The sequence below is a fragment of the Podarcis cretensis genome, assembly GCF_951804945.1.
Source record: "Podarcis cretensis genome assembly, chromosome: 7".
Classification (NCBI taxonomy): Eukaryota; Metazoa; Chordata; class Lepidosauria; order Squamata; family Lacertidae; genus Podarcis; species Podarcis cretensis.
The window spans coordinates 62,325,791-62,351,858 of NC_137176.1; the positions used below are offsets into that span (position 1 = coordinate 62,325,791).

The window sequence follows — 26,068 nt, forward strand, 5'->3', positions numbered from 1 at the left end:
TTCAAATAAAAACATCTTGAAGATCCCATGCCACAGAGAGGTTAGGCTGGCCTCAACTAGAGCCAGGGCTTTTTCGGCTGTGGCTCCGATCTGGTGGAACGCTCTGTCACAAGAGACAAGGGCCCTGCAGGACTTGACATCTTTCCGCAGGGCCTGCAAGACAGAGCTGTTCCACCAGGCCTTTGGTCAGGGCGCAGCCTGACTCCCTCCTTTGGCAATCTTTACAAAACTTTAGTTTATGGTTGCCATCAATTTTGATTTTAATTAATTTTTATAATGTTTTTATAATGTTGCACTGTTTTAGTGTTGTTAGCCGCCCTGAGCCCAGCTTCAGCTGGGGAGGGCGGGATATAAATAAAATTTATTATTATTATTATTTATTATTATTTATTATTATTATTATTATTATTATTATTATTAAGCACCATACAAATTAATGCCTTTGCATTTATGAAGAATCTCACAGATAAAAGATAGTCATGTAATTTGTGTATTACAGTAGGAATACAGGAGAAAGAATTCCATGATTATGCCAGATTGTGTAATCAAGGACTGGTTTCTGCCATTTTCAGAAAGATCTGTTATGAATCCTTGATAGGCTCCTTCTGATTCCCAGCCCCCAAGCAGGTTTAGCTTTGACATGCTACATTTAAGAAATACTGTATTTTCTTTTAGGGTTAAGTTATTTGACCGTGGTAGCTGTAGCTGTGAACTAAATAATTTTATACTGGCTGATTTCACAACCCTAAATTGTTCATTTCTTTCTTTATTTCATTTAGGGAGCTTAAGTAACAATAACTTGAGCCATATATTCAGTTTTCATAAAGAATTCAGTGAAATAGCATTATAGGTATAAGGTGGCTAAGCTAATGCATTTTTCTATCTGACATAATTCACCATTTGGGGAATATAAGTTGTGGTGTTTTTTATTATTTGGTTGCATTCCACATAAACTGATTACTACAGGACCTTGTAAGGCTATATTTGCTGGCAGACCCTTATTGTTAGGATTTGTTTAAGTAAAAAGGACCTAAAATATTGTAAGAACAATTGAGAAGCAGATAATGCTTTAAGCACAACTCTCAAATCAGAAACCTTCATAGTCATATGGTACTTAGATAGCTGAGTCACATGGTGTTCCTACTAAGTTCTGTTAAATCAAGTCTGATTTTAGTCCTATAAAATCAGGGGGATCAAACCATTTCTATTTTGCTGGATTGAATTTGTGCCTACTCAGTAAAGATGAGCTTTCCATATTATCAGCATTCATTTTAAGAACTTTATTTACCTTTGTGTTTGAGTGTCTGTAATGGCCAAATCTTTTCCCCACAGAATACTGAGATAAAAGTTTAAGGAAACCATCTTTGAACTGTTAACTTTATGTGATATTGGTAAAGTTCTGCTGGATTAAATGGTCATGGAGGAAATTTTAAGTGTAGATATAAATTTAATATATAGTATACATGTAAGGGACGCGGGTGGCGCTGTGGGTAAAACCTCAGCGCCGGAGTGCACTCCCGTCGTTCGGTCCCAGCGCCTGCCAACCTAGCAGTTCAAAAGCACTCTTAAGTGCAAGTAGATAAATAGGGACCGCTTACCAGCGGGAAGGTAAACGGCGTTCCGTGTGCTGTGCTGGCTCGCCAGATGCAGCTTGTCACGCTGGCCACGTGACCCGGAAGTGTCTGCGGACAGCGCTGGCTCCCGGCCTCTAGAGTGAGATGAGTGCACAACCCTAGAGTCTGGCAAGACTGGCCCGTACGGGCAGGGGTACCTTTACCTTTACCTTTACCTTTACCTTTACTATACATGTAAGAATACATTGTTCAGCACCCACCCACACACCATGACTGGGCATATATATGCATTTAAAATTTTATTTAATAAATAAATGGCAGGACTCTGCTTCTGTGTTTGTTGCAAGGTAACTAGCCATTGAAGCAATTGTGAGCCATCCACACTTAAATGGGCCGTTTTGCCCTTTCTGCAGGACAGTTCATGTATAACTTCTTGGAGCTGCAAACTTAACAGAGCTCTGCACTTTGTATCAAATTAGTATACACATTTAGGATCACACTTCTAACCTTGGAGTTCTTTGCAATACAGTAACATTCTTGTGTTATACTTCAAAGAAAATTTTGTGTGTGTGTGTGTGTGTGTGTGTGTGTGTGTGTGTTGTTTGAACAAATTCATCACTTTTCATGAGTAAGCCATATGTTGCGCATCTGATAAAATATACTTCAAATTATAGGGAAGTTGTGTACATACACCCATACATTTAAAGCACATTCTCCATCCTTCCCACCTTCCAAAAAATAATCCTGGGAACTGTAAAGAGTCCCTCACAAAGCACCCTTAACAAACTCCATGATTCTTGGGGGGAGGGCTTTAAATGTATGGTGCAGTCTGAGTTACTTTTTTTCCTGAATCGACTTGTGGATAGTTTTTGTTTGTTTGGCAACTGCATCTTCATAGTTATTACAGTCATGATTCTTGTGTCTTTTTTCTTCCATAATATTTGAAGTGTAAATAATATATATGCATTGAATCAGTCCTGCTTTTAATTTAGTGTTTTGTTGGAGTGCTAGGAATTGTTTATTACTTTTTGTAACTATAATCTACTTTTTTTAAAATTTAGTTATTTGCAATTTATTGATGTATGTCTTGACATTGCAGGAGTAATAGTATGATGGGCCTTCTTCAAATTTACTGAAATGAGAGATTACAGAACTCAAACATCCTGAAGTTCATATTTGGTAGCATTCTCCCATGTTATCCATTGAAGTTATTTATTTTCCTTGTAGCTAGTTAAAGAAACACCACATTGATTATTTGCTTATAGACAAAATATTCCACACTAACAAAAATAATCTTGGATTGGTTTGTGTGTTTGTCTTTGACAGACCTGGTATAATTGTTATCTGATAAAATCCCCAAAGAAACCTTTTTCATATACCTTTATTATATTTCTTCTGGCATACATTTCCCAAAGGATGCAATGAGAAATGGATTCCCTTCTCTGCATACCATCAAGTTCACAGTCTGTTATATAGAAAGCAGTGTTAGCTTCCTTACCTGATGAATACACAGGGTGTGTTTTGAAAAAGATAGGGATGCTTTCTTAGGGAAGTTCACTAGGAGAGGTTGATCTGCTATTCACAGACACACATGGCTGGGCAAACAGCAAATATAGCATAATGGTTGTTCAGGAGCAAGGCTGCAGGTATTCTGTTGTCAATAGCCAGGAGAAAACGTGTTACACTGGACAAGCTTGAACAGTTTATGAAGGAAGATTCACACTTGCTCAGTTGCAATGCCTGCAAGAGGCATGGTTCCAGTATCCTGAGGCAGCGCAAAATTATAACATACTTTGAATACACAACCTTTATGTGCTTTCATCAAGTGCTGTATCGTCTGGCTTTGGCCTAGGTCCAACTAAGGGATAGGTATTTTTAAAGCACCGTTTTGAGGTCCCAGCTCTTTCCTTGCTTCAGGCTAGGACTACAGCCTGCAGGGTACCCTGAAGGGATCTGGTTTGAAAAGTGTCTTGCCTCATCTACCACTCTGGTCCTCAGAAGACAAGGCAACTTTAAAGCTTAACGTGTAGTCTTGCCATTTGAGGCACCTTAGACATATATTTATTTCCTTAGCTCAAAGTAATGTGATAGTGATCTGACAGTTCTGCCTGTACACACACACACACACACACACACACACACGCTCTGACACCAAAGAAGGCTCTAATGAAGATATTTGACAGCTTAAAAAGCATGCACTCATATTTTGGGTACAAGCAAGATTGCTAAAAATTTAGTCATAAAATATTTAGCAACCAGTAAAGCATTTCTGTGCCATTGCTTTTCAAATCAAATCTGTACTGATTTTCCCCTAATTTGTATGCTATTTTTAAACTGTTTGCTTCACTCATAATTCTGCCTTTCAAGTGAAATTGTGAGGCAGAAAAGGTGCTGAAGTAGTTCCCCATTTTTAAGTATATAAGAAGTATTTTGCTAGATCAGACCAAAGCCCAGAATTTTTTCTCAAGTGTTAGGTTCCCTTGGTCCTGCATTCCATCTCCATTTCACTCCAAGAAAATGGCAAGGCATGTCAAGCAAGGCATGACAGGGATAGCTATGCTTCTATTAGATATGTACCATCACAGCAACTGTATAATCACAGAAATGTAGAGTTGGAAGGGACCATGAGGGTAATCTAGTCCAACCCCTGTGCCTGAACCCACAACCCTGAGATTAAGAGCCTCATGCTCTACTGACTGAGCTATATCCCCTGTGTAAATAAATTCTGCTTTGTTCGTTTTCCTTTACCTAAACTTAATTTTATTGGACAAGTCCAGGTTTTAGTACTTTGACACAAAACGTATTGTCTCTATTCTGTTCCTGTTATTCAAAATTATGTAACCATCTGTCTCATTTCTCTCAGTAGCCTTTTTCTGAACTAAAAATGACTGAAGTTTCTGAATGAGCCTTAAAGGTGTTCTACCACCAACACCCAATAAATTCAGATGATATTTTCTTCCAAGCTTTTGTACCGAAGACTGATAAAAGTAATTTATTTAGCTCCCCACCCCCCAATTTCTATGACTTCATTTAGCCATTCTTATTTACCTTTTTGTCTAATGGTCTCACAATTTATGCTTCTACATAGAAATTTATTCTTCAAATTGCATCTTTGCTTGGCTTATTTTAGATTTGTATTTGTATTACCAGACCTTGTGCTTTTCCTTGTTTTCTTCATTTGGATAAAGATAGGCTGAAATCCATAGTGTCTAACACAAAAGTTTTTCTAAACTAGCTCCTCACACTACCTAAGCAAGACTGTGCTGTGCACTAAAAATGGAAGCCCTGGAACAAAATTTCAAAACATAACCCTATATATTTTCTGCACAAACTGGGAGTAAGATTGGAGGACCTTTGAGGTAACTTTCGAATGTATGATTTTGTGTAGCCAATTTTGTTCAGATGTGAAGCTGAAATGCATATTAAACTTTTAGCAACTTAAAACGTTCAGCTGTAGGTGATACAGGAAAAGATATTACGGGTAAATATATATTTTCGCAGTAGTTCTGGTTTTCAGCATTTTTTCTTGTGTTCATTTAATAAAGATTAGCTCTTAATTGGATGATATTTTGCTATAATATTTTATTGATGTCAAGGGTCGGCAGTGGTAAGCAAATTAACACGTATAATGTGCTAAAAATCCTTTGTCTTCTTTCAGTCTACAAGTGACAGCATTGAACCACTTGATGTCTTGTAATTCAGTGGCTTCCTATTGCAGTGTCTCTTTGAAGTTCCTTTGCTCTAGGATGGCCACCCTGAGGTCACTTACAGATTGGTCTGGGTGGCTGAAATGTTTTCCCATTGGCATTTTTAATATTGAAATTTCTGGTGTCAGATTTGCATTCATTTAATCTTTTGTGTATAAACTAGTCTTTTCTGCTGTGTAGAACACAAAGGGATATTGCTAGCAGATGATGGTATACATCACATTGTGGAAGATGAGCAGGTGAATTAACCCCTGATGTTGTGGATGACATTTCTATGTAATTACAGTGTTTTAGGTAAACTGCTTAGAGACTTTTGTTGATTAAGTGATAGATAGATAGATCCTATCACCAGAATAGACATAGGAACAGCGTAGACATCTGGGTCTGCCACAAGGACAGGCCTGTTTCCAAATTTCTGTTGTATGGCCTGTTGTGAATGGTGTGTAGCTGTTTCAGATTGGAAGGCTGTTTGTAGCAAGTACATGCCTACTCCCCAAGACATGTGAGAGGGAAGTGTAATTGTCTAGGGTGGGCAATAGTAAATTATTAAATTGTAAGTCTGTTTCCAAGGACCGTCCTATTTTGGTTACAGTACCATGTGTAAGAAGAGCAGCATGACAGTTAAGCTCCCCATTACAGTAGAAATTAGGGTGAGTGAGGCAAATGAAAGACGCTTAAAATGTGTGTACAGATATTTTAAGACAAATGGATGTTACATCTTCTTCACTTAGTTGCACTTTGTCAGTTTAACATTTTAGAAGTCAAACATGCTCATCGCCCATTTAGAGTGGAATTCATTTCCTGTCGTTGTTTATCCATCCGCTATTAATCACTTTCTCCCTCTCTTCCCTGGCATAGACTCATTACTTTTCAGTGCTTACTTGCCCATCTTAATTTAGTTGTTTATATTCTCAGACCATCTTGCCCCAGATTGCTGACCAGAGCAAGATGGTGTGAGCTTATTAACTCCAATCTTGACGGAATTCCACCAACTACCGATTAGTGTCCAGGCTCAGTTCAAAGTTTTTAGCCATAAGGCCTTACATGGCTCAAGACCCCAGTACCTCCAGAACAGCTTCTCCTCGTATGACCCAACCCAGACACATCATTTATTATCGGAGACTTCTCCATTTGTCCTCTCCATTATTATTTTTTTATATAATATTTATTCAAGTTTTAAAGGTTACAAAAGGAAAAGAAAAAACACACCAAATTCAGCAAAAAACAACAGGACAATACATCACAATAAGTAAAAACAAAAAACAGAAAAGTACAAACTATCAAAAAACAAATCAAACCTTCCCATAACTTATCTTTCATTTGCTTGTTTCCTTGACCTCCTCACATCTCCCTTTTTTGTATTCTAGTTCAGTTAGATATTTCAGCAAATCCTTTCCATCTTTGTTTTTATCCTAATAATTTATCTTAATATACTGTAATTTTACATTCTCTTCTTTCACCAATTAACAATCCATTTTTACTTAGTCCTTTATAACATTTCTGCTAAAACCACATAACTTCATTCCAACATCCTTCTAACATTCCTTAATTTTACAATGTTTCTGTAAGTAAACTTTAATTTTCTTCCAATCTTCTTCCACCGACTCTTCTCCCTGGTCTCAGATTCTGCCAGTCATTTCCGCCAGTTCCATTCCATTTGTCCTCTCCAAGGGAGGTGCAGAGTAGGTGACATGAGAACAGGCCTTTCCAGTAGTGGCTCTCCACTTACAGAATGCACTCCCCAGGGAAGCATACCTGGTGCTGTCTGTTTTTATGTGCCAGGCAAAAACATTTAATTTATCTTGGCCTCGGATCCTTAATTTAGAGGGTAACTGGTTATCTCTGTGGACTTTTAAATGAGGTGGGTAGGACTTGTTCCTGTTAGATGCATATTTTTAGATGTGCAGTTTAGATCTTACTGTATTCTTGCTTTTATACTTGGTTTCATGTTTCCTGTTATTTCTATTTTTATTCTATAAATTGTTTTAAGGCAGTTCAGTGTTAAAAGTGACATAGTAACAGCAACATTTAAGCAACATTTAGCCATCACCAGCTTGCAACCCAATAAGCCAAACACAGGCCAACAGATGTATATGACCCCCAGGAGTTCTGTGCAACCCGCCCAGGGGGTCTGTGATACCATTCACATAACAAAAACTACCATAGATATATCAGAATTTTCAGAAGTAGGGGTCCATAGCTTGGCTTTTGAAAAACAGAGGTCCACAGTACTTAGCTAATTGGGAACCACTGTTCCAGTGGATTGCTTATTTAGTAACCTACCAAACTCTGGAAGCAAAGTATTACATATCTGTTATTGTCAGTAAACTGAATAAGGTGGTGAAAACAGTATATGGGTTGAATAGTTCCTCAGGCAAGAACAAAGGAAAGAGTAACTTGTCTGGTCTGAAGGTTTACAGCGGACCTGTTGTTCACCATTTGACAAACAAATTGTAGAACTGTAGTAATCAAAATGTAAAACTGTAATAATCAAAAATCAGTTTGATTTTAATATGATTTTTATATGTTTTTGTTACTGTTAGACCAATAAAATAAAGTAGAATGAAATCTAGACTCACTGAGTGGATAGAGGCTTACATATTGAGCAAACCAGCACATTTACAATTATACATCATGTAATCTTGAATTCTGTTGTAGTTGCTTGAAACAGAAGAATATCTTCCTGAATCCATAGGCCTTAGTAGATGGAGTGGAAATGGGGATCTTATGTTGTGTTGTTCCTTTTAGTCGTTTCTTTGAAACTACTCAGCTCATTATGTTACATTTTATTTATTTTATTTTATTTTATTTATATACCATTCTTCATCCATCAATTCATAGAAATCAGATATGTGGGGAAATAAGGAGGAAAGTGATGGAATTTTCTGTACAATAAGGGTTGGTTGAATTGAAAAGAATGAGGATGAAGAACAGGTGGGGACTGTTAGAACAGGAGTAATCTGTTAGGACTGTTACACAACAGAGTAGGGATTCTTTGAGAAAGGGGTTTGCTTCTCATGTTGTGCAGATGTTGAGCAATAAAAAAATGAGGCTATAATAGCCAGCTGTCAAAATCTGCTGCTTTCATTTCAGAAAAATAAGCTTTGGAATTTCTCAGTTTTAGTTAGTTTGGCTGCCTGACCCTTTTACTGTCAAATTGGCTAAAGACTGCTTAATTCATAAAAAAAAAGGGATTCAGAGGTCTAATTGTTTCCACAATCTTTTTTATTGTCACCCTTGCTTCCCAAACAAGCGTAAAAATGGGCTTGATTCTGCTTCTTGCTCAACCTGATTAGACCACAAGATTCATAGGGAAAGGCAAGAAATGCCTCCCTGGTACCGATCTAAAAGCTCCTCTCAGGTTTGATTGGGCGAGGGAACCTGTATTCCCCCTATCCAGTTGGGTTGGTGGTAAGTGTATGAAATATTCCTGTGTCCTGTAACTACTAGTAGCAGGAGGGCAGGAATATTGCTTCTTGATAATAGTGGTAGCTGGGTGATCCAGTTTGGGGGTAATGAGCAGGTTTTGCTCACTTCACATTGTTGCCCTCAACAATAAATAGCTCTTTAATTTCTCCATATTACTATGTCGCAACCATTCACTTATGTGTAAAATATAAAATATTTTTTTGCACCATTGGTTGGGAACTAAATCGGTCCATTGAGCTCCTAGAATCTGAAATTAAAAGCATGGTTTGTCACCTCTTGTGTCCAAGCTTCCAGATCAACTACTGAGCATGTTCACAGAGTTCTGTATGTGCTATCACCCCCAGCACACATATATTAACTGCTATAAAGATACTCCCAGACACCTGGGAGGCTAATATAACATGATCTTTAATCATGTATTGCTGGGATATTTAAACATTGTGATGGAATGTGGGGCTTCAGCTTTTAAAAACTTCAATTTAGAGATACTTAAAAGTATTTCCAGAGACGTAGATGTGTTAGTCTGTGGCAGCCAAAACAGTATTGTGGCACCTTAAAGACGAGAGCATGTTTTTAATGGCACAAACTTTCACGGATTAGAGCCTGCCTCATCAGATAAGTGAAGTGTTGTTCTAAGTGGCACACAACTGTTGGTGGCCATTTATTATTAAATTTATATGTTGAGGATGGCAAACAGCAAGTGATAAAACAATAACATCTTAAAGCATCTTTTAAACAATTCTAATACAGATGAGGACTGGGCAATGGGTGGGTGTAAGAGAGATTGTCAAAAATGAGATCAGAGGGGAAGGATCTTCAATAAGTTTAGCTCCTTCATGTGGGGATTTAATCAGAATATTGGGTTTTATCACACTACAGGATGTTTGTTTGCTATCACCTACACTTCTTCATGAATCAGCACCTCTCCCTCCCTCTCTCCCTCCTTCCCTCTCTCTCTCTCTCTCTCTCTCTCTCTCGTGTGTGTGTGTGTGTGTGTGTACACACACACCTGCACCTTACAATATCAGAAGCTGCCATATATCTGGAGAACTGTACTCTAGTAAATAAACGCTTAGGTCATAATAGATTTGGCATAAGCTATAAGGCACCTTGTGGTTAAAATAATTTGAGGATGTTATTCTAGGATACAATCCAGTCTTTCAATATGCAAGCAGGTGTTTTATTCTCAAGGACCTTTCCTAATGATGTTGTTGGTTCAAGACAATCTCTTCCTTTCTTCCTTCAGGCCTGGCATCTGTAGTAATATTCATTAAATAATTGACACTAATTTACCGTCCAGCTTTTCTTATTAAGAAAGTCTTTTTTCAGTAAGAGCTGATGTAGTGAACCAGGAAGTCCCTGATTTGTATCTCACCTTGGCCATTCTCATTGTGGCTGTAGACATCCCACTATTATTAATTACTTTATCTTCAGCCTATCCAATGGCTAAGGTAAAGGTAAAGGTACCCCTGCCTGTACGGGCCAGTCTTGACAGACTCTGGGGTTGTGCGCCCATCTCACTTAAGAGGCCAGGGGCCAGCGCTGTCCGGAGACACTTCCGGGTCACGTGGCCAGCGTGACAAAGCTGCATCTGGCGAGCCAGAGCCGCACACGGAAACACCATTTACCTTCCCGCTGGTAAGCGGTCCCTATTTATCTACTTGCACCCGGAGGTGCTTTCGAACTGCTAGGTTGGCAGGCGCTGGGACCGAGCAGCGGGAGCGCACCCCGCCGCAGGGATTCGAACCGCCGACCTTTCGATCGGCAAGTCCTAGGCGCTGAGGCTTTAACCCACAGCGCCACCTGCGTCCCTCATCCAATGGCTACATGGGGGCAATAGTACTGATTAGTATCTAGAGTTGTTGTAAACATTATTGAGGTAAAATATAGGAAGAGCTTTGAACACTGAAGGACTTCTAAACCGACACATTTAATATTGTAGGCCATTACAGATATCACAAGGGTGTACTATCCCACTTAGTGGTGTTAGGAGGATCCATCTGTGCCCATATATTCCAGACCCTATGAAATGTCTGAAGAGTAGGCACAGAAGCTTACCCCACAGAGCGATGAACAGCCAGTGTCCCCCAGATGACACCCTATCCATGGAGGCTACACAGTGACAGTGATGGAGCTGCATTAAAGCAAAGAAGTGGTGTTGCAGCCCCTTTTCTGTTGACCAAGGCCTCCGTTTTGCAAGGCTTACTCAGAGGGAACAGGTAGGCACTGAGTAATGACTCAGATCAGGGCCCTGCTGATCCAGAAGCAGCAGAAGCAGCCAGGTCCACTATAAAATCCTTTAGTTGCTACCTGAGCGTCTTTGGAACAACAGGTCCTTGGGGAAGATTCTTTTCCAACCGTTGCAACTCAGCTCCTGCCATCCAAGTTCTGCTGGGCAGCTTCCCTGCAGATTCAGGCTTCCTGGCCAAATCTCTGCTCTTGCTGCCTTGATTGTGTAGAATAATTCTCCATCTGGTCTATGTTTACTGCCATTTGTATCCTTCCCCACCACTTGTGGTGGCAGAAATGGGCAAGTATCTTTAAGGCAGGGTCCTCTGTAACTTGGAATTATAGTATTACATGGAAATAACTTGTTGTTGTTTAGTCGTGTCCGACTCTTCGTGACCCCCATGGACCAGAGCACACCAGAGTCCATGGGACTCTCAAGAGTCTCCTCCAGCCCCTTCATGGATCATTCATTGCCTTGCCATGGTGAAGGAGCTTGAATAACTCAGAGAAGCTATGAGCTATGCCGTGCAGGGCCACCCAAGATGGACAGGTCATAGTGGAGAGTTTTGACCAAACGTGATCCACCTGGAGCAGGAACCGGCAAGCCACTCCAGTATCCCTGCCAAGAAAACTCCATGGGCAAAGACAACAGGCATATAAAAGTTATGACGCTAGAAAGAACTGGTCTCTGAAATATGCATTTCCCATGTATTAATTGTGTAAACATAATTAATAAGGACATGTATATTTCAGTTGGTAATTTTTGTTTTGCCCAGTTTTAATGATAAGCGTTCCAAACTGCGCAGCTTTTAATACTGTGCGTACTTCAAAACAGGTTTCAGGAAAGAAAAGGCTGACAGTGGTTAAACTTGGACTTGACTTCAAAGGCATTTTAGTATTTAGATAAAACAAAACCAGGTGAGAATAAAATATCATGTTGCAATGGTGAGTGTTATGTTAGCTATTGAAATATGACTGAATTCCATGTTCTACTTATTTTCAAAGCTTACATATGTAAGCGTATATAGGTAGAACTCTTGTAAATTTAAAACAGACCACAAGGACTTGTTCATATCTAAACACACTCATAGATCCTTTAGTAGCTATAGTGGTGTGAACTCATAGATGCACACTTCCCCCAGATATCTTTGTTGATTAAAATACGACATTTCAGTCGAAAAATACGCTTTGAAACAATAAGTACAAGTTGCTGAAGTGCTGATGCTATGAACTGTCTGATGTTACTTTTTGTTTTGGAAATTCCTTAAGAATTATAGGAATTAGTCTATATTTTTACTTCTCGGCATCTTAATATGCTTGTATGTGTGACTGCTACATTTTTCTGCAGTTCATTAAAGACATTTGCAACAGTGTAACATTGCAAGAAATCAGCAGCCCTTTGCCACTTTTTTTGAAGACAGTAAAAGCAGCTCCACTGTCATTTCTGTCTCTGAAATAGGTTTCCGAAAGGAAAGCCAGACATATTTCTGATATGAATGCCAAATATTTTTCTTAATGTGTCTGCCATTGAAAAGCCAAGACAACCAATTTAAATAGTGCATAATAATGATATTAATTTTTATGGTGTGTATAAGTTACATTTGATTAGTTTTTTGCATGATTAAAATTTGCAAAGCTTTTATGGCCCCCGGGAGCCTACCTGTAATAAACAGCTCTCACCTTCGAAACCATAAAACAGGCTTGCAGTACTTGAACATTAGATCTAATTGCCTTGCTACATCAAAGGAAGTACCAGAGGACTGAGAAAAATCACAGAAGGGAGGAGGGGTAGAGGGCAGTTTCACCTCCAAAGGTTATGTGTTTGTGGCTTGGTGGAGCCCTGTAAAGTTATGGCCTAAAAACTGCTGTTTGCGATTAAGTTGATGGAGGAAAGTCTACCCCACAATCTCTCCCTGCTGCTGACACAGAGTCTTTGTTCACATTTAGATTTCTCAAACTGTTGCCAGGGTCAGGCAGAGGTCAGACACCATGATGATGTATAGGAGAACATGTCTGGGAATTTCTCTCATACTTAAAACACATACCAGAAAAAGAGCACCCTGCAAAAATTGTCTGATGAGACCCAGATGATGATACTTTGGCTATTCTTTTAGTACCTTCATGATTTTCTCTTTGCCCATCTCCCTCTCTCCCTCTCTCTCTGTTTTATTAATGATTACCATGACAGCCTTTACAATTTTATGCCCCCTCAAGATAAGGACACTCAGTATCACTCTGACACTTCATTTTCCTGCCCAAAGGGAATGGACTGGTAAATCTAGGAGGAGGAGAAAATAACGTCCATTCCAGAGCTCGAGTCAAAATGAAAGTGCCAGAGGCTGTATTAGCCCATAGGTTCTGACTAGATGCATGGTGTGAGTGTGTGTGCCTGTGTACTTGGCATTAATACAACCCAATCTAGTCACGATCACAGGCTTACAGCATCCCAAACTGTGCTCCCCCATCACCCTTAACAAACATAGTCTTGCTTCCTACTGTGACCAGGGAGCCTACAGTGTTTGATTAGTAATACCACTGAGAGAGGGAAAGAAGAAGAAGAAAGCATGCTAAGGCAGTGAGAATTGTTTATTCCATTTGTGCTGGTCATTCTGCATCAATATTTTTTTTAAAAAAATGAGGATTGCCTCCACCCTTTCAAATACAGTTGAATGAAGTAGTCATTGATATCTAATTTGCTAGCATTTCTTTGTATACACAAACAAAATCAATGCAAAACATTCAGATCCTTTTAAAATAAAAAGTTGTAGTAAACATTTTTTTTTAAAAAAATGAAATGTGTTTTTTTAATAGTTCGGCATTGCTGATTCCAATTGTTTACCCGTGCATGCAGCTCCACTGCAGAGTTGGCAAGTAAGGCACTAAGTAGCAATTTTTCTGTGCTCAGCTGCTCCATATGACAGAGGATATTTCATTCTGCTGTCAGAATGTTATTAATAAAACATGGGGTGCGGAAGGGGCCACGATTTCCCCTTTCAATCACTATAGCATTTACAATGAAAATTTTATGCAGTGTGTAATTTTCAGTTAATGCTTGACACTTAAAATGTCGGTAGCTGCATTTTGTACGGTTCCTGAAGGGTTAATTGTATCATGTTCCCTGCGTAAAAGCTCTGCTTATCAAAAGTGAATAGAGGAGTGTATGCAAATGTATGTCTGTGACCTTTTGCCTTTCCAGGGTTAATTTATATGGTCATTAAAGATTTTATGAAATTGAGCAGCCTGGTGTTTTGAATCCCATTTTACCTTCCCCTCCTAATTTGTATAATTCCTACCTGAACTGCGAAATATGACTTTCTCTCTTTTTTGTTTGTATTGCAATGAAAACAGCATGCTGTGCTGTAGGGAGTTGAAAGTCTGGTTATCTGGTATTACTCAGATTTCTAAAATTCATTAAAATGTGACATCAGCACAGTCAGAGACAAATGATCACAAGATGAAAAGGAACAGTAGGCCTTTCACGGATTAGTGCTACATGGCCCCAGCATAGAAGCTAACTGCATAAACAGATTAATCCACTAGTAGCAGCATAGCTAAGATTTACAGAATAATTAAATTGGGTTGAGTTACTGTGAAGATTTTCATGTAATCTAGCTGGTGTGAACATGTAAGTGAGGTTGTGGGTATTGCTGCTTCCTTAGAAGCAATATACCAAGTTGTGTCATTTACCTTGAATGGCTCCTCCTGGAGATGAAAACTGAGAGTTCTCAATGTTTAGATTCAACACAGCACTTACGTATTGCAATTAGCAGGATGTACAGATCCTTATTTTTGAAAGCTTTTCTTTGCTTTCAGATATATTGCTGCATGTGCCTTCTTTGTTCAGACCCGAATTGTGTTTACGTTTATGTTTGTATTGAGACAAATCACTTACAGCCAGTGAATAGCAAATATGAAACATCTGATTTGTCACACTGGCTAGCGCGGTGTGTTCTGATAAAGAAATGTTTGCAATTTCTGGACTGAATCTGAAATTTTGCAAATGATTAATCATTAATACCGGGTCTCTTTTAAGGTGCTATTCTTTTCACTTATTCCTTTCTGAGATAAATATATAAATTTAGTGCAGATCTAATTAAAGAACATGTTTACAATTAATGTTGAATGGTCCCTAAGTTAGCTTCTTTTAATTTTTTGTGCTCATTCGCAGAAGAACAAGTTGAAGATGCAGAAGGGTCTGCTAAAAGCTCATCAGTGTCTGTTGCTGATGATAAAGACACGTGTGAGAAAGAGAGAAATAATAGTGAAGGCAAAAAAGCTAGTAAAGACTCTGGTAAGATGCTAGAATTTTGTCACTCTTTAAAAAATCTTATTAAATAGTCTTTCATTTAAAACCGTCTGGACATTCCTGTTATTATCTACTGCATGTGTATTTTGCATGTGATTTCTATCAGTAGCCTTCCATTGACCTATTTTTAATCATAACCATCTGACAGGATAGATGCGGATAAGTTGAAGAATATTACAGGACGACTAGTGAGATTATTTTTTAATCAAATCAGTTTGTGTGCTTGTAATTTTTTAAGCGCCTTTCATTAATCTTAGCTGTACTTGTGATTCCTCTGATGGCATATTAATTTTTCATAAGCGTAGGATTAGATACCACTTGAAAATTTCCCCTGCTTTCAAATTTTGTTTGCCTTGTAGCCCTAAGAATGTAGGAAAGCTTCTTCTCCCACCCCAGCTCCTGTTCTTGATATATGATCACTAAGATTCAGGAATCTTCCTTCTTCCTGGGCATTTATCTAGTATTTAATTGGGGGGAGGGGGAATACAGAAAATCCAGTGAAAAAGTTTACAGATGATTCAGCCTAAGAAAGAGGAAATATCATTGAAAACGGATTATGAGTTGGGTAATATTGATCTCTGGGAATATACAAAGCCCAGTAATGAAAGCTACTCTCTTTGAAAACAAAACTCTTATGTCATGACATTTACTTGTGCACAAACAAACCCAAGGCCAGCATCTGGCATGGATACACAAGGCTTTTTCTGTGTTTGATTTGGCAAATATGTGACTTCATCCATGCTTTTTATGTATGAGATGGAAATCTATGGTCACAATGAATATTACATTGGCTACTTCTGCTGCACGCTATTCCTAGTTACATTATGCTGGATTCATTGAAGCAGAAGAAGTGCTGAAACAGGTTGAAGCCTATTAGTTTCAGGTAGTCATATATCTTTCCCTTGTATTCCAATGACAGCAGCATATAAAAGTGCTTGTATTCACTATAAAGACGTTTAGTTATACAGAAAATACCATTTTACATGCAAGTTTAGTAAAAACTGAATTGGCCGATATTTATTAAGGTACTCCTAAAATATTGTTTAAAACATATTGAAGATACTGATGGGTCTTTATGCCATATTTATTTAAGGAATAAATCTCATCTTGCATTTGGTTTTCAAAATGTTATGGCCAATCTCTATTACCATTGAGAAGCCTACATTGCACTGAGTTTATTTAGCTTTTGAAATCCAGGGACTGAAGAAGACCTGTCTATAGTGACTCTATGTTTGTAGGCTTCTTTTTAGGTATGCTTATCCCTTTCTTGAAATAACATTCTCCAAGAGAGGTAATAGACAGAAGAACTTTCTGCTCAGGCTCATTACTAAGTCCACATGGAAGAGTCATGAAAAAAAATAGGCAAAACCACTTGTGAAACATTTTCCATGTGCTTCATCAAAAAAGCATTGTAGTATCTTTCAGAGATCTTATGCACCTAGTTTATCTACTGTAAAGATGTCAGAACTTAGAAAAAACCATGCTGTTAATGGGCTAATAGGCAAAAATGGTGGTTGTCAGTAGACAGAGAGTGGGGAAATTTTTAAGATTCCATGAGAATTATACTCTTGGATGGACCAGGTTTAATTAGGACCAACCAATGCTGGAGTGTTTGCTGAAGAACGGCAACCAAAAAACTGTGTAAGATAGTTTTAGCTTGAAAATCGTTCGTATTTCAAATTCTCAATCTCACCTTTTGAATTCTTTGATAGACCTCTCTAAACTAATTCTGCATTATCAGGCATTCATTCAAAAGGCTTAATTCTCAGCACAGCTAACTACTATGCATAATGACCACATAACTGCTTATGCATAATTGAATGTTAATTTAGGCTTTCTTCTCCTGAATTAAGTGTTGAAAATCTTGCCAAAGAAGTCCCAGGAAAACCAGTATGTTAATCGCAGCTTTAACAAGTTAGACAGAAAAATAGTATCACCACTCTTTAGCATCAAATCTATTAGAAAAGGAAGGATTAACATGTTTAGTGCCCAAACAGTTCTGTAAACTGTTGTTCTGCCTTGCCTTCCTTATCTCAAACTGAGGCTTTCAAACAGAGACTTGGCAATAATCAAGCTATGTTTGCTGAATATTCATTCAGAAGGCAAGAGCCTCCTAATGCCTCATTTATATTGTCATTTAAATCTAGTGCCACTTTAGATTAATTATAATCCAAATTACATCTCAACATAGTGTAAGAATTAATATGGAATTTACCCAGATTAATACATTTGCATTGAAAATGTAATATGTTTCTGATATGGCTAAGGGGAACACTGTTTAACAAAGTAGTAAACACAAGAAGCAATGGAAATTCACCTTCATTATTGTAATAAAAGTTATCATTTAATTCTACTCTAATTAGAAATACTTCTGTACTGGACTTCCGGGTTGGCGCCATCGCCGAATGGCGGACTCCCTCCGAGCTTCAGAGGGAGCCTGCTCAGCAGGGGCTGGGTTCTACCGCGCCGGCGACGCGGGGACCCTCAAAAACCATGGGCGCTGAAACCCATGGGCATGGTGACTCGGCGGGCACCGTTTGCGCCCCCCGACCCGCGAAGGAGCCTTTTTAAAGGCTGCGGAGCGGGTGACGGGGGGGGGGGCGGGTGGTGCTGTGAGTTCTCCGCTTCCCCTGCCGAGCGAAGCCGCATGCCATTCGACGGAGAGCGCTGACTTCTTCCATTGAAAATTTGGTCTTTAAAAGAATAACCCGTGAGTAATTGGAACTTGGATTAAAAAAGGGGAAAAATTCTATTTAAATTCGGAGCGAGCGGGGGAGGTGCAAAAAGGAAGTCAGCCTCCCCCCTGTTGTAGAGGAGCTAAAGCAAAGGATTTGACAACTAAGATCGAGTGCAACCTTTTTTTGATAAAGTTATTAACTTCGCGATGGAAAATTATAAGACTGGGCTGGAGGAGAAAAGTGGAATGTGAATTAAAATGCAACCCCCCCCCCGGAAACCCCGGGAGCGATCTGTAAGAGCGCCGGGAGAGGAGAAATAGAGGTTTTGACAGCTGTTAAAGGAGCTGTCAAAGCGGAAGAACAAAAAGAGAACTTTGTTACGAGGACTTTGCTGGTCACATTTGTTACAAATTGGATATAAATTGTTTAAAACAAGGAATAATAAGTTACTTTGACTGTTGGGTGTGATCGGGAAGGAAACTGAGTTACTATAATCCCTCTAGAGGAGCTGTGGGACACTACAAGTATTGCTGGCATCGAATTTGAATAGGACTTTTTATCGCCTGGGAAACTGCAGAAATGGAACACTATTTTGTCTACAGAGGTCTACACACTAAAGGAGACAATAGATTTATCTATTGAAGAATGGAAGGGACTTGACGTAATGTTTTGTTCCTGAATAACAAAGCCTCTGCAGAGGAATTAGAAGCTTTTTGGAATTAGAACATTTGTGCAGGAGAGCAGGGGGGGAAAAAAAAAGAGGAGGAGAGAGAACAACAAGAACAATAAGAATAACAAGAACTGGACAAAGTTGGAAGATAGACTCCTTCCAAGATTGGACATGTGAAACCAAAGATGACCAAAAGATGGCAAAGACTAATAAAAAGACGGCAAAGCGGACTGGTGAAGGACTGTGGTTTAGATGTGGGAGCTCCAGGATGACAGTAGACATTGATGGACATTGGGAACGCAACCGGAAAAGGGGGGAGGGAAATTTGGAATCCAAAGGGTGTAAAATTACATTTTATTCTTTTTTTTTATCTTTTTGTTTATCTTAATCTGTATTGCATATTAAAGAGGGGAACTCGTGGAAGGGAACAGGTCGATTTTAGGGGATGGGAAAATATTTTTTTTAAATTGGGCCAATGATAATAATTTTAAAATTTGGGGTAAGAATTTGTTGAATCTATTTGAAAGAATTGGAATACAAGAGGGGGAGGGGAGGGGAAGTCCTGGAAAGATGCCAATGAAAATAAGGTTTTAAATTTGGATGTTTTTCTTTTTCTGTTATATTTGAAAATCTTTAATAAATATTATTAAAAAAAGAAAGAAATACTTCTGTACTAGCTTTTATAATTTTATAATTATTTTGGATTTGACTAATATGTCAGAAGTTCTAAATTGTACATTTTAAACCAAATTCAGTATAAATAATGAACCAGCATGCTTATAGGGTTTTTTGGTACTTTTTTATTTGTGCACACAATGTACACTTATTAACATAACATTTTTCATAGCTTTTTTTTTTTAAAAAAAGGTCGCAAATCCCTACATCTGACTATTCTACTTTTACAGTGCTCCCTCATACACGTTTACTTATAAAACCCACTGTATTAAGTAGAACTTGCTCTTTGCTAGGCATGCATAGGACTGCAGCCTTAAATGCTTATTTTTAATTAAGTGCTGCTTTGGACTTAAATGGATCAGATTTCTGTTTCAGTACTTGTGCAAAAAAGTAGAAAAGTTTGATAATTAGTCGTATTAAACATAGGATGAGAAATAATTTGTCATAGGAAAATAGGTAACAGGGATGATCTTACAAGAGCATTACGTTTCATATGAGGTCTACTTCATATATTAAACCCTCATGTGAGCATAGACTAAGCAGTGCAGCATAATATTCTGGTCACCTCATGAATCAGTCAATGACATGGAATTTGCTCATCCCAGTGCTGCACAGTTTTGGTAACAGCTGATGTTCATGTGACACATTCTTCAATACGGAACTAAATCACAGTGGCAGCATTCTCACATGAAACTAAACCAAATCTCTTGGTTCAGTGTCAAACAACTTGCACCTGCAGATAGCCCCTTTCCAGAGACTTTTCTTCACCTTTCACATGTGGCAAAATTAACCAAGATCCAGGAATTAACCATACATTTTCATAATGTGTGAACCCTGGCTTAAAAAAAAAAAATCCAAATTGTTAAGACAGCTTTAAACCATATCCTGGCTTGTTTTGAAGCCTTAATCATAGTGCTGAATCCTGGTTTCTTTTCTCACATATTCGATGGGTGGGGCAAAATGGTAGGAAAGGAAATGCAAGCAAGTGCACATCATTTGTGCATATGGTGGCTTTCTGAGCCAGAATTTTTGACTTAAACATAAATGGGGCATAGTCACATTAAGCCGAATACTAGCATTTATGCCCCACAATGTTAATTAAACATGATAACATGGAGGCATTTTGGGTAGCTTCCACATGTGGAATATAAAGCAGACATAAGTGTTTGTTACACAGTAATTTAGATCTATGCAACCACCAGCAGTTGTCTTATCAATTGTCTTTAAGATGCAGAGGTGATATACATGTAGAAAACCCTTATTTATACTTTTCCAAATCTCCTTATTAAATAATGCATTGTCAGTTCAGTGAATAGTACAAGTGTCACATAAATCAGACCATACCCCTTTAAACTGCTGCTGTTTTGGCAACAGCTAGTTGTGCAAAGGTTTAACTTTGGCTCACTCCCTTCACAGGAAACTTGTTAAAATACCAAATTCACCACACAGAGAACATACTAGACCTAGTCTGTGTACTGCATTGGTTCTAATGGATATAGATTAAGAGGCAGAGCATTCCAGTGACCCCAGCTAAAATACAGTTAATTTGTTCTCCGTTTTATATCTGTTTTTACACATTTTTGTTTGGATATGAAGTGTTGCTAATATTATGCATCTAACTTCTAACATTTAAGAAATGAAATGGTAACAGCTATTTTTTTCTAGCTGGAAGTACTTGCTCCTGCCACTCTTTCCAGACACAGATGCCCCTGTCTCTTGCTCCATGATAAAAAAAAAAAAGAGCTAGCACTTTCAATCAGGTATAGAAATATTTGTTATTTATCTAGGGGATTTCCTCCCCACCCCCTTTCTAATTTTAACAGGGGCTTAATGGAAGACAGGGCTTACCTGCCTTTAGTTCTGGAAATTTAATTTGCAGAGCTCAAACCTCAGACATTTGAAATAATAATTTTGAAATGGTTTTCCTGCATCACTGAATAGTCATAACAAATCTGGAATGTGGGCAAAAAGTTTCCATGGCTGAGTGTATCATATTCATAGCACAGGTACTGGTACCTCTCATATGAGAACGTCAGTACTGTTCTAAATTTATCTTGCTAAGGTGCTGGAACCTTGAAAGAACACTTGTGCAGTACTGTGCTAGAAAAGCTTATCTTGTTTTTCTTAGATTTAATTCTTATACTTAAATAATTTTTATTACCAATGCACATGTCAAAAATGGAACTGAAGATTTGTTTCCTGATGCATGTATTATGATGAAACATGTACTGATGGGCCATCTACTATGGGAATCACCCTGTAGAAGTAAACACTTATCAATTTAGCTATATAGAAGGAAACAAACTGTGGTTAAACAATAGTATGAATGAATATCAGTTCTAAAAGTAGTACAGTGGTACTTTGGTTTACAACCATAATCCGTTCCGGAGGTCCATTTGTTAACCAAAACAGGTTGTAACCCAAGGCGCGCTTTCGCCAATAGGGCCTCCCAAAAAGAATTGTTCGTAATCCCAAAGAAATGGGTTGTAATCCAAAAAAAGGTTGCAAACTGGGACACACACTTCTGGGTTTGACATGTTTGTAATCCAAAACGTATGCAAACCAAGACATATGCAAACCAAGGTACCACTGTAGTGTACTGGATATCCCAATGTGGTAGAGGTAGCAGGTCTATCCTTTGGTATACTGTATTTGTATTTGTGATCCCAGAAAAACAGGTGGAAAGTATTGCGAAGGATAAGATAACAAACAGAATAACAAGTCTTGCTGAAGCAGCACCAGCCTGGCTTCTGCAATGGCAAGTCATGTCTCACAAACCTATTAGCTTTTTAATAATGTCAACAAACATATAGATAGAAGTGATCCAGTTAACATAGTATACTTGGACTTTCAAAAAGCCTTTCACAAGGTAGAAAGTAGAGACCCCCAAGGATTCGTAGTGGGACCTGTGCTTTTTAATGTGTTCATAAACAATTTAGAGTGAGCAGTGAGGTGACCAGGTTTTCAGATGATACTATTGTTCTGGGTCATTAAAACAATAAGTGATTTTGAAGAGTTCTAAAAGGATCTCTCCAAACTTCTTGAATGGGCAACAGAATGGCAGGTGCAATTCAATGTAACAAGTATAAAGTGATGCATGTTGGGACAAAATGTATTAATTTCACTTGTATGCTTTTGGAAGCTGAACTGAAGGTGACTGAACTGACCTAGAATGAAATATTGGAGCCATAACGAAAAGCTCAATGAAGGTGTCAACTCAGTGTGTGGCAGTTGTGCAAAAGTCAAATTCCATGCTAGGAATCATTAAGAAACAAATGGAAAATAAAACTGTTAATATAGTGCCATTATACTGCGTACAGTTCTTTTTGTCTCACTTTAAAAAGAATATTGTAGAGTTGTTAAAGTTTATGAAATTATGCATTGAGAAAGTGGATAGAGGAATTATTTTCTTTCTCTCTCATAACAATAGAACTTGTAGACATCCAATAAAGCTGAATATTGGAAGATTCATAACATAAAAGGTAGTACTACTTCATGCAGCACTATGGATCTTGCTCCCACAGGAGGCCGTGATGGCCACCCACTTGGATGGGTTTAAAAGAGGATTGGATAATTTCATGGGCTATAAGGCTATTAATTGCTACTAACCATGGTGGTTATGCTGTGTCTCCACAGCCGGAGGTGGTAATGTTTCTGAATGCAAGTTACCGTAAACCACAGTGGGAGTAGGGGAAGACTCTTCTTGTGCTCGGGTCCTGCTTGCAGGTTTCATAAAGGCATTTGGTTGGCCACTGTGATAACAGGACAGTGCATTAGATGAGCCATTGGACTGATTCAGCAGGCCCTTCTTATGTCCTTATCAATACTGATGTAGATGTGGTGGTCATGGTGTTTCTGTTGGGGTATATGTACTGTATAGGTTTTCAGAATTTACAGGACAATGGGAAGTTAGAACATAGTATTCACATGATAACTAGGCATTTCATTTCCAAAAATATCTGCATTTTAATGCCTTATCAAATCCAAATTCAAAAATTCAAAAACCTTTAAACAAGGTGTCAAATCAAAGCAGCAACATCAATCAAGCTTCCTACAGATATGAACACCTAAGGTATAGGAATTGTTCATAGTACTGTTAATCTTGTGTCATGTGGTGGTTCAAGGGCAATGACATATTGAGTGTGCCAAATGTGTCTGTTTTGCAAATACAAATGATTTTGAGAATCCAGCATGAAGTTTTTTGTTCAGATTGGCATGAAAGGAGAGTCTAGTAGTGAAAAATTTCCAAAAGTACTTATCTTTCAATATTATATCAATTATCAGAAGTGACTCTCAGTTGGTATAAATCATAGATTTGATTAACACTATAGCTCTTGTTTTAGAGGGTACATTGACATTGACATGTCAACTCTGAGACATTTCTGAAAGAGTTTTTTTGTGCACATTTTTCCTGCTTCCTCAAAGGCATTTTGTCATCAAACCAGATTTTCAGACAAAATTCTCTGGAAAAAAATGTATGTCATATGCAGAAATTCAATGATGGCACTCTCTGACCCATATAGACTGCAACAATACATTTTATAATGTATTTTGTGTGTTTTTATCTTGTAATTTTATATTGTGAGCTGCCCTGAGATCTACGAATGGCGGGCAGTATACTAATTTAATAATAAACACCACAATATCAAGAACATGGCTGCTGTCACAGCCCTGATATGCATCTCTTCAGTGTTGTGCAGCAGACCTATTTCATGTGGTTAGAAGTCTTTCTTATCATGGCCAGCAAGAAGAGCTGCTGTGACCTATTTGCCAACTATTGCAAAAATAAAATCACTTTCATGGTTTCTGACTTAGACACCACTTAGAATCAGAGATGGTTTTAACATGAGGTCCATCTGGTAATTTAAACTTGTTCATCCAGAGGTTATGGACCAGGTTATTTGAAGAACTAAGGCCAACCACTAAATATGTTAATGGCTCTCTGACTGAGGCTGCTTGCGGCCTTGAAAGATGCAGTGTTTCAGATAATTTGGGGGTGAGTTGTGGGGGTTTAGGGAAATAAATTTATATCTGAACAATCCTAACATCTCACATCCAGTATCAAACCTACCATTTTGGGCAAAAGTTTGAAGTATGTGGTACATCTCTGGTCCAAGCTGATAGTAAGATCCTTTCCAATCAGGTTTTGGAACAGAAACTGCCTTGATTGCTCTTGGTGTTTGTCCTTTGCTAGAGTTTGTACTTGGCTGGAGGACTGGTTTATGTGGGGTGTGATGGTTGAATTTTCTGGAAGTGGTTCTGCTTATTCCCGAGAGGGACTCAATGTGGTGCTGGAAGACTGCTATTTTACCCCATGGAACAGCGTTCCAGCTTCTTTCCCATGCTTTTTAACATCTGCACAAAACCCCAGAGATAGGTCAACTGGAGGTATAGGTTGAAGTGTCATCACTAGTCTGCCTGTTTTCATTTTCTAATCCCAGGGAGGAAGTGTTGCTAACAAACCAGTGTGTGAAGTTGGTTCAGGACTAGGTAGACAAACAGAAACATATTCAGAATAATACAGAATTAAGTGGGCTAAGTTCCTGGTATAAGTGCTCCCTTGAAGTAATGGTTGTGCAACCTGGGATACTTCTTAGTCTGTCACTTGAGTGGGCACTATGAGTGTCTTTTACTAACTTCAGCTAATTCATCACCAGACTTTCCTGGAGAAGGTGATCTGGCTTGTCACTTCCACACAGAGTTAATATGTTCTCTATGGGCTGCCCTCAAACACAGTTTGAAAAATTCAGTTGATGTTGCCAGGCTGTTGTATGGCACTAAAAGATCAGAGTGTATAGATTGATCTTCATCTGTATTGGATGCCCATTTGTTTCTGAGGTTGATGTTTAAGTGCTTGTATTGACTAGTATCGTATTAAATGGCTTATAACCGCATTGCCACAGAAAGTGTCTGCTATCTTACAAAGGGCTCTGTAGTAGAGCACATGGTTTGAATGCAAAAGGTCCCAGATTCAATCCCTGGCATCTGCAACAGAAGAAAACTCCTGTCTGAAACCCTAGTGGTCAGTGTGGGCCAACCAGGCCATTTTGTCCAAGCCACATTCCACCTGCACATCAGTGATGTCATATATGACTTCCAATACAAGCAGCTAAAAACATGGCTAGGCTGGGCTAAAATGGGTTTCTGAAGCCCTGCCAATCAGGTGATAGGCAGGGCTTCTAAAGTGCTGCACTTCTGGCTTCTCAAGTGTGATTGGTGGGACTCCAAAGTGCATTGCAGGAATCTCTGTATGAGGTTTATAAAGAGCCCTGCATGGTGCTTTGATTGTTGATGGGCATACCAGTTTTCCTATTGCTACGTTCCTAATTTGCCCAGACTGTGAGATCAGATAAGGTGATGTCAGGTAGGTAGAAAAAGAGAATCTACCTACCTACCCAGAGCTAAGCTGCCTTTATCCATCTTTAGCTGGCTTTTATTTCAGTCAGCTTTTAAGGTATGATCTCCTATCTGCTTGAATTTTTAGTTTGCTACTGTTGTCTTTTAAATGCTTTAATTGTTCTTATTTACATTTAAAGATTTTGAAATTGCAAAGGAGATAAATTTGGAATGCACATTTGACGCAGCAAAGTGAACCCCCCCCAAAAAAAGATCATCTTAACATTAAAAGGGGAAGTCAGATATAAAGTGCATATTTAAAACAGCACAATTAGGAAGAGACTAAAAATATTATCTTAAGTCTGTCAGTCCTGCCAATGGTGGTTCATGGTGATGGCTGTGGAAGCTCAGCCTTGATGACCTGGGTTTGCACTAAGAGGCAGTCCTCTGGCCTCCTGGCCTCT

At 38.6% G+C, this 26,068-nt stretch overlaps 1 protein-coding gene across 8 annotated transcripts in view; it reads left to right on the plus strand.

Moving 5' to 3' along the window:
- The window catches only part of ZFHX4 (zinc finger homeobox 4), a 188,664-nt gene that overhangs the window by 136,424 nt on the left and 26,172 nt on the right, over positions 1-26,068 (plus strand). For 6 of the 8 annotated variants that reach the window (XM_079983018.1, XM_079983022.1, XM_079983023.1 and 3 more), the window contains exon 5: positions 15,108-15,230. The exons of the other annotated variants lie outside the window; for them this stretch is intronic. In XM_079983018.1, coding sequence (XP_079839144.1) covers positions 15,108-15,230 — 123 coding nt within the window. The remainder of the gene's footprint in view (positions 1-15,107; positions 15,231-26,068) is intronic. 8 annotated transcript variants of the gene reach the window in all.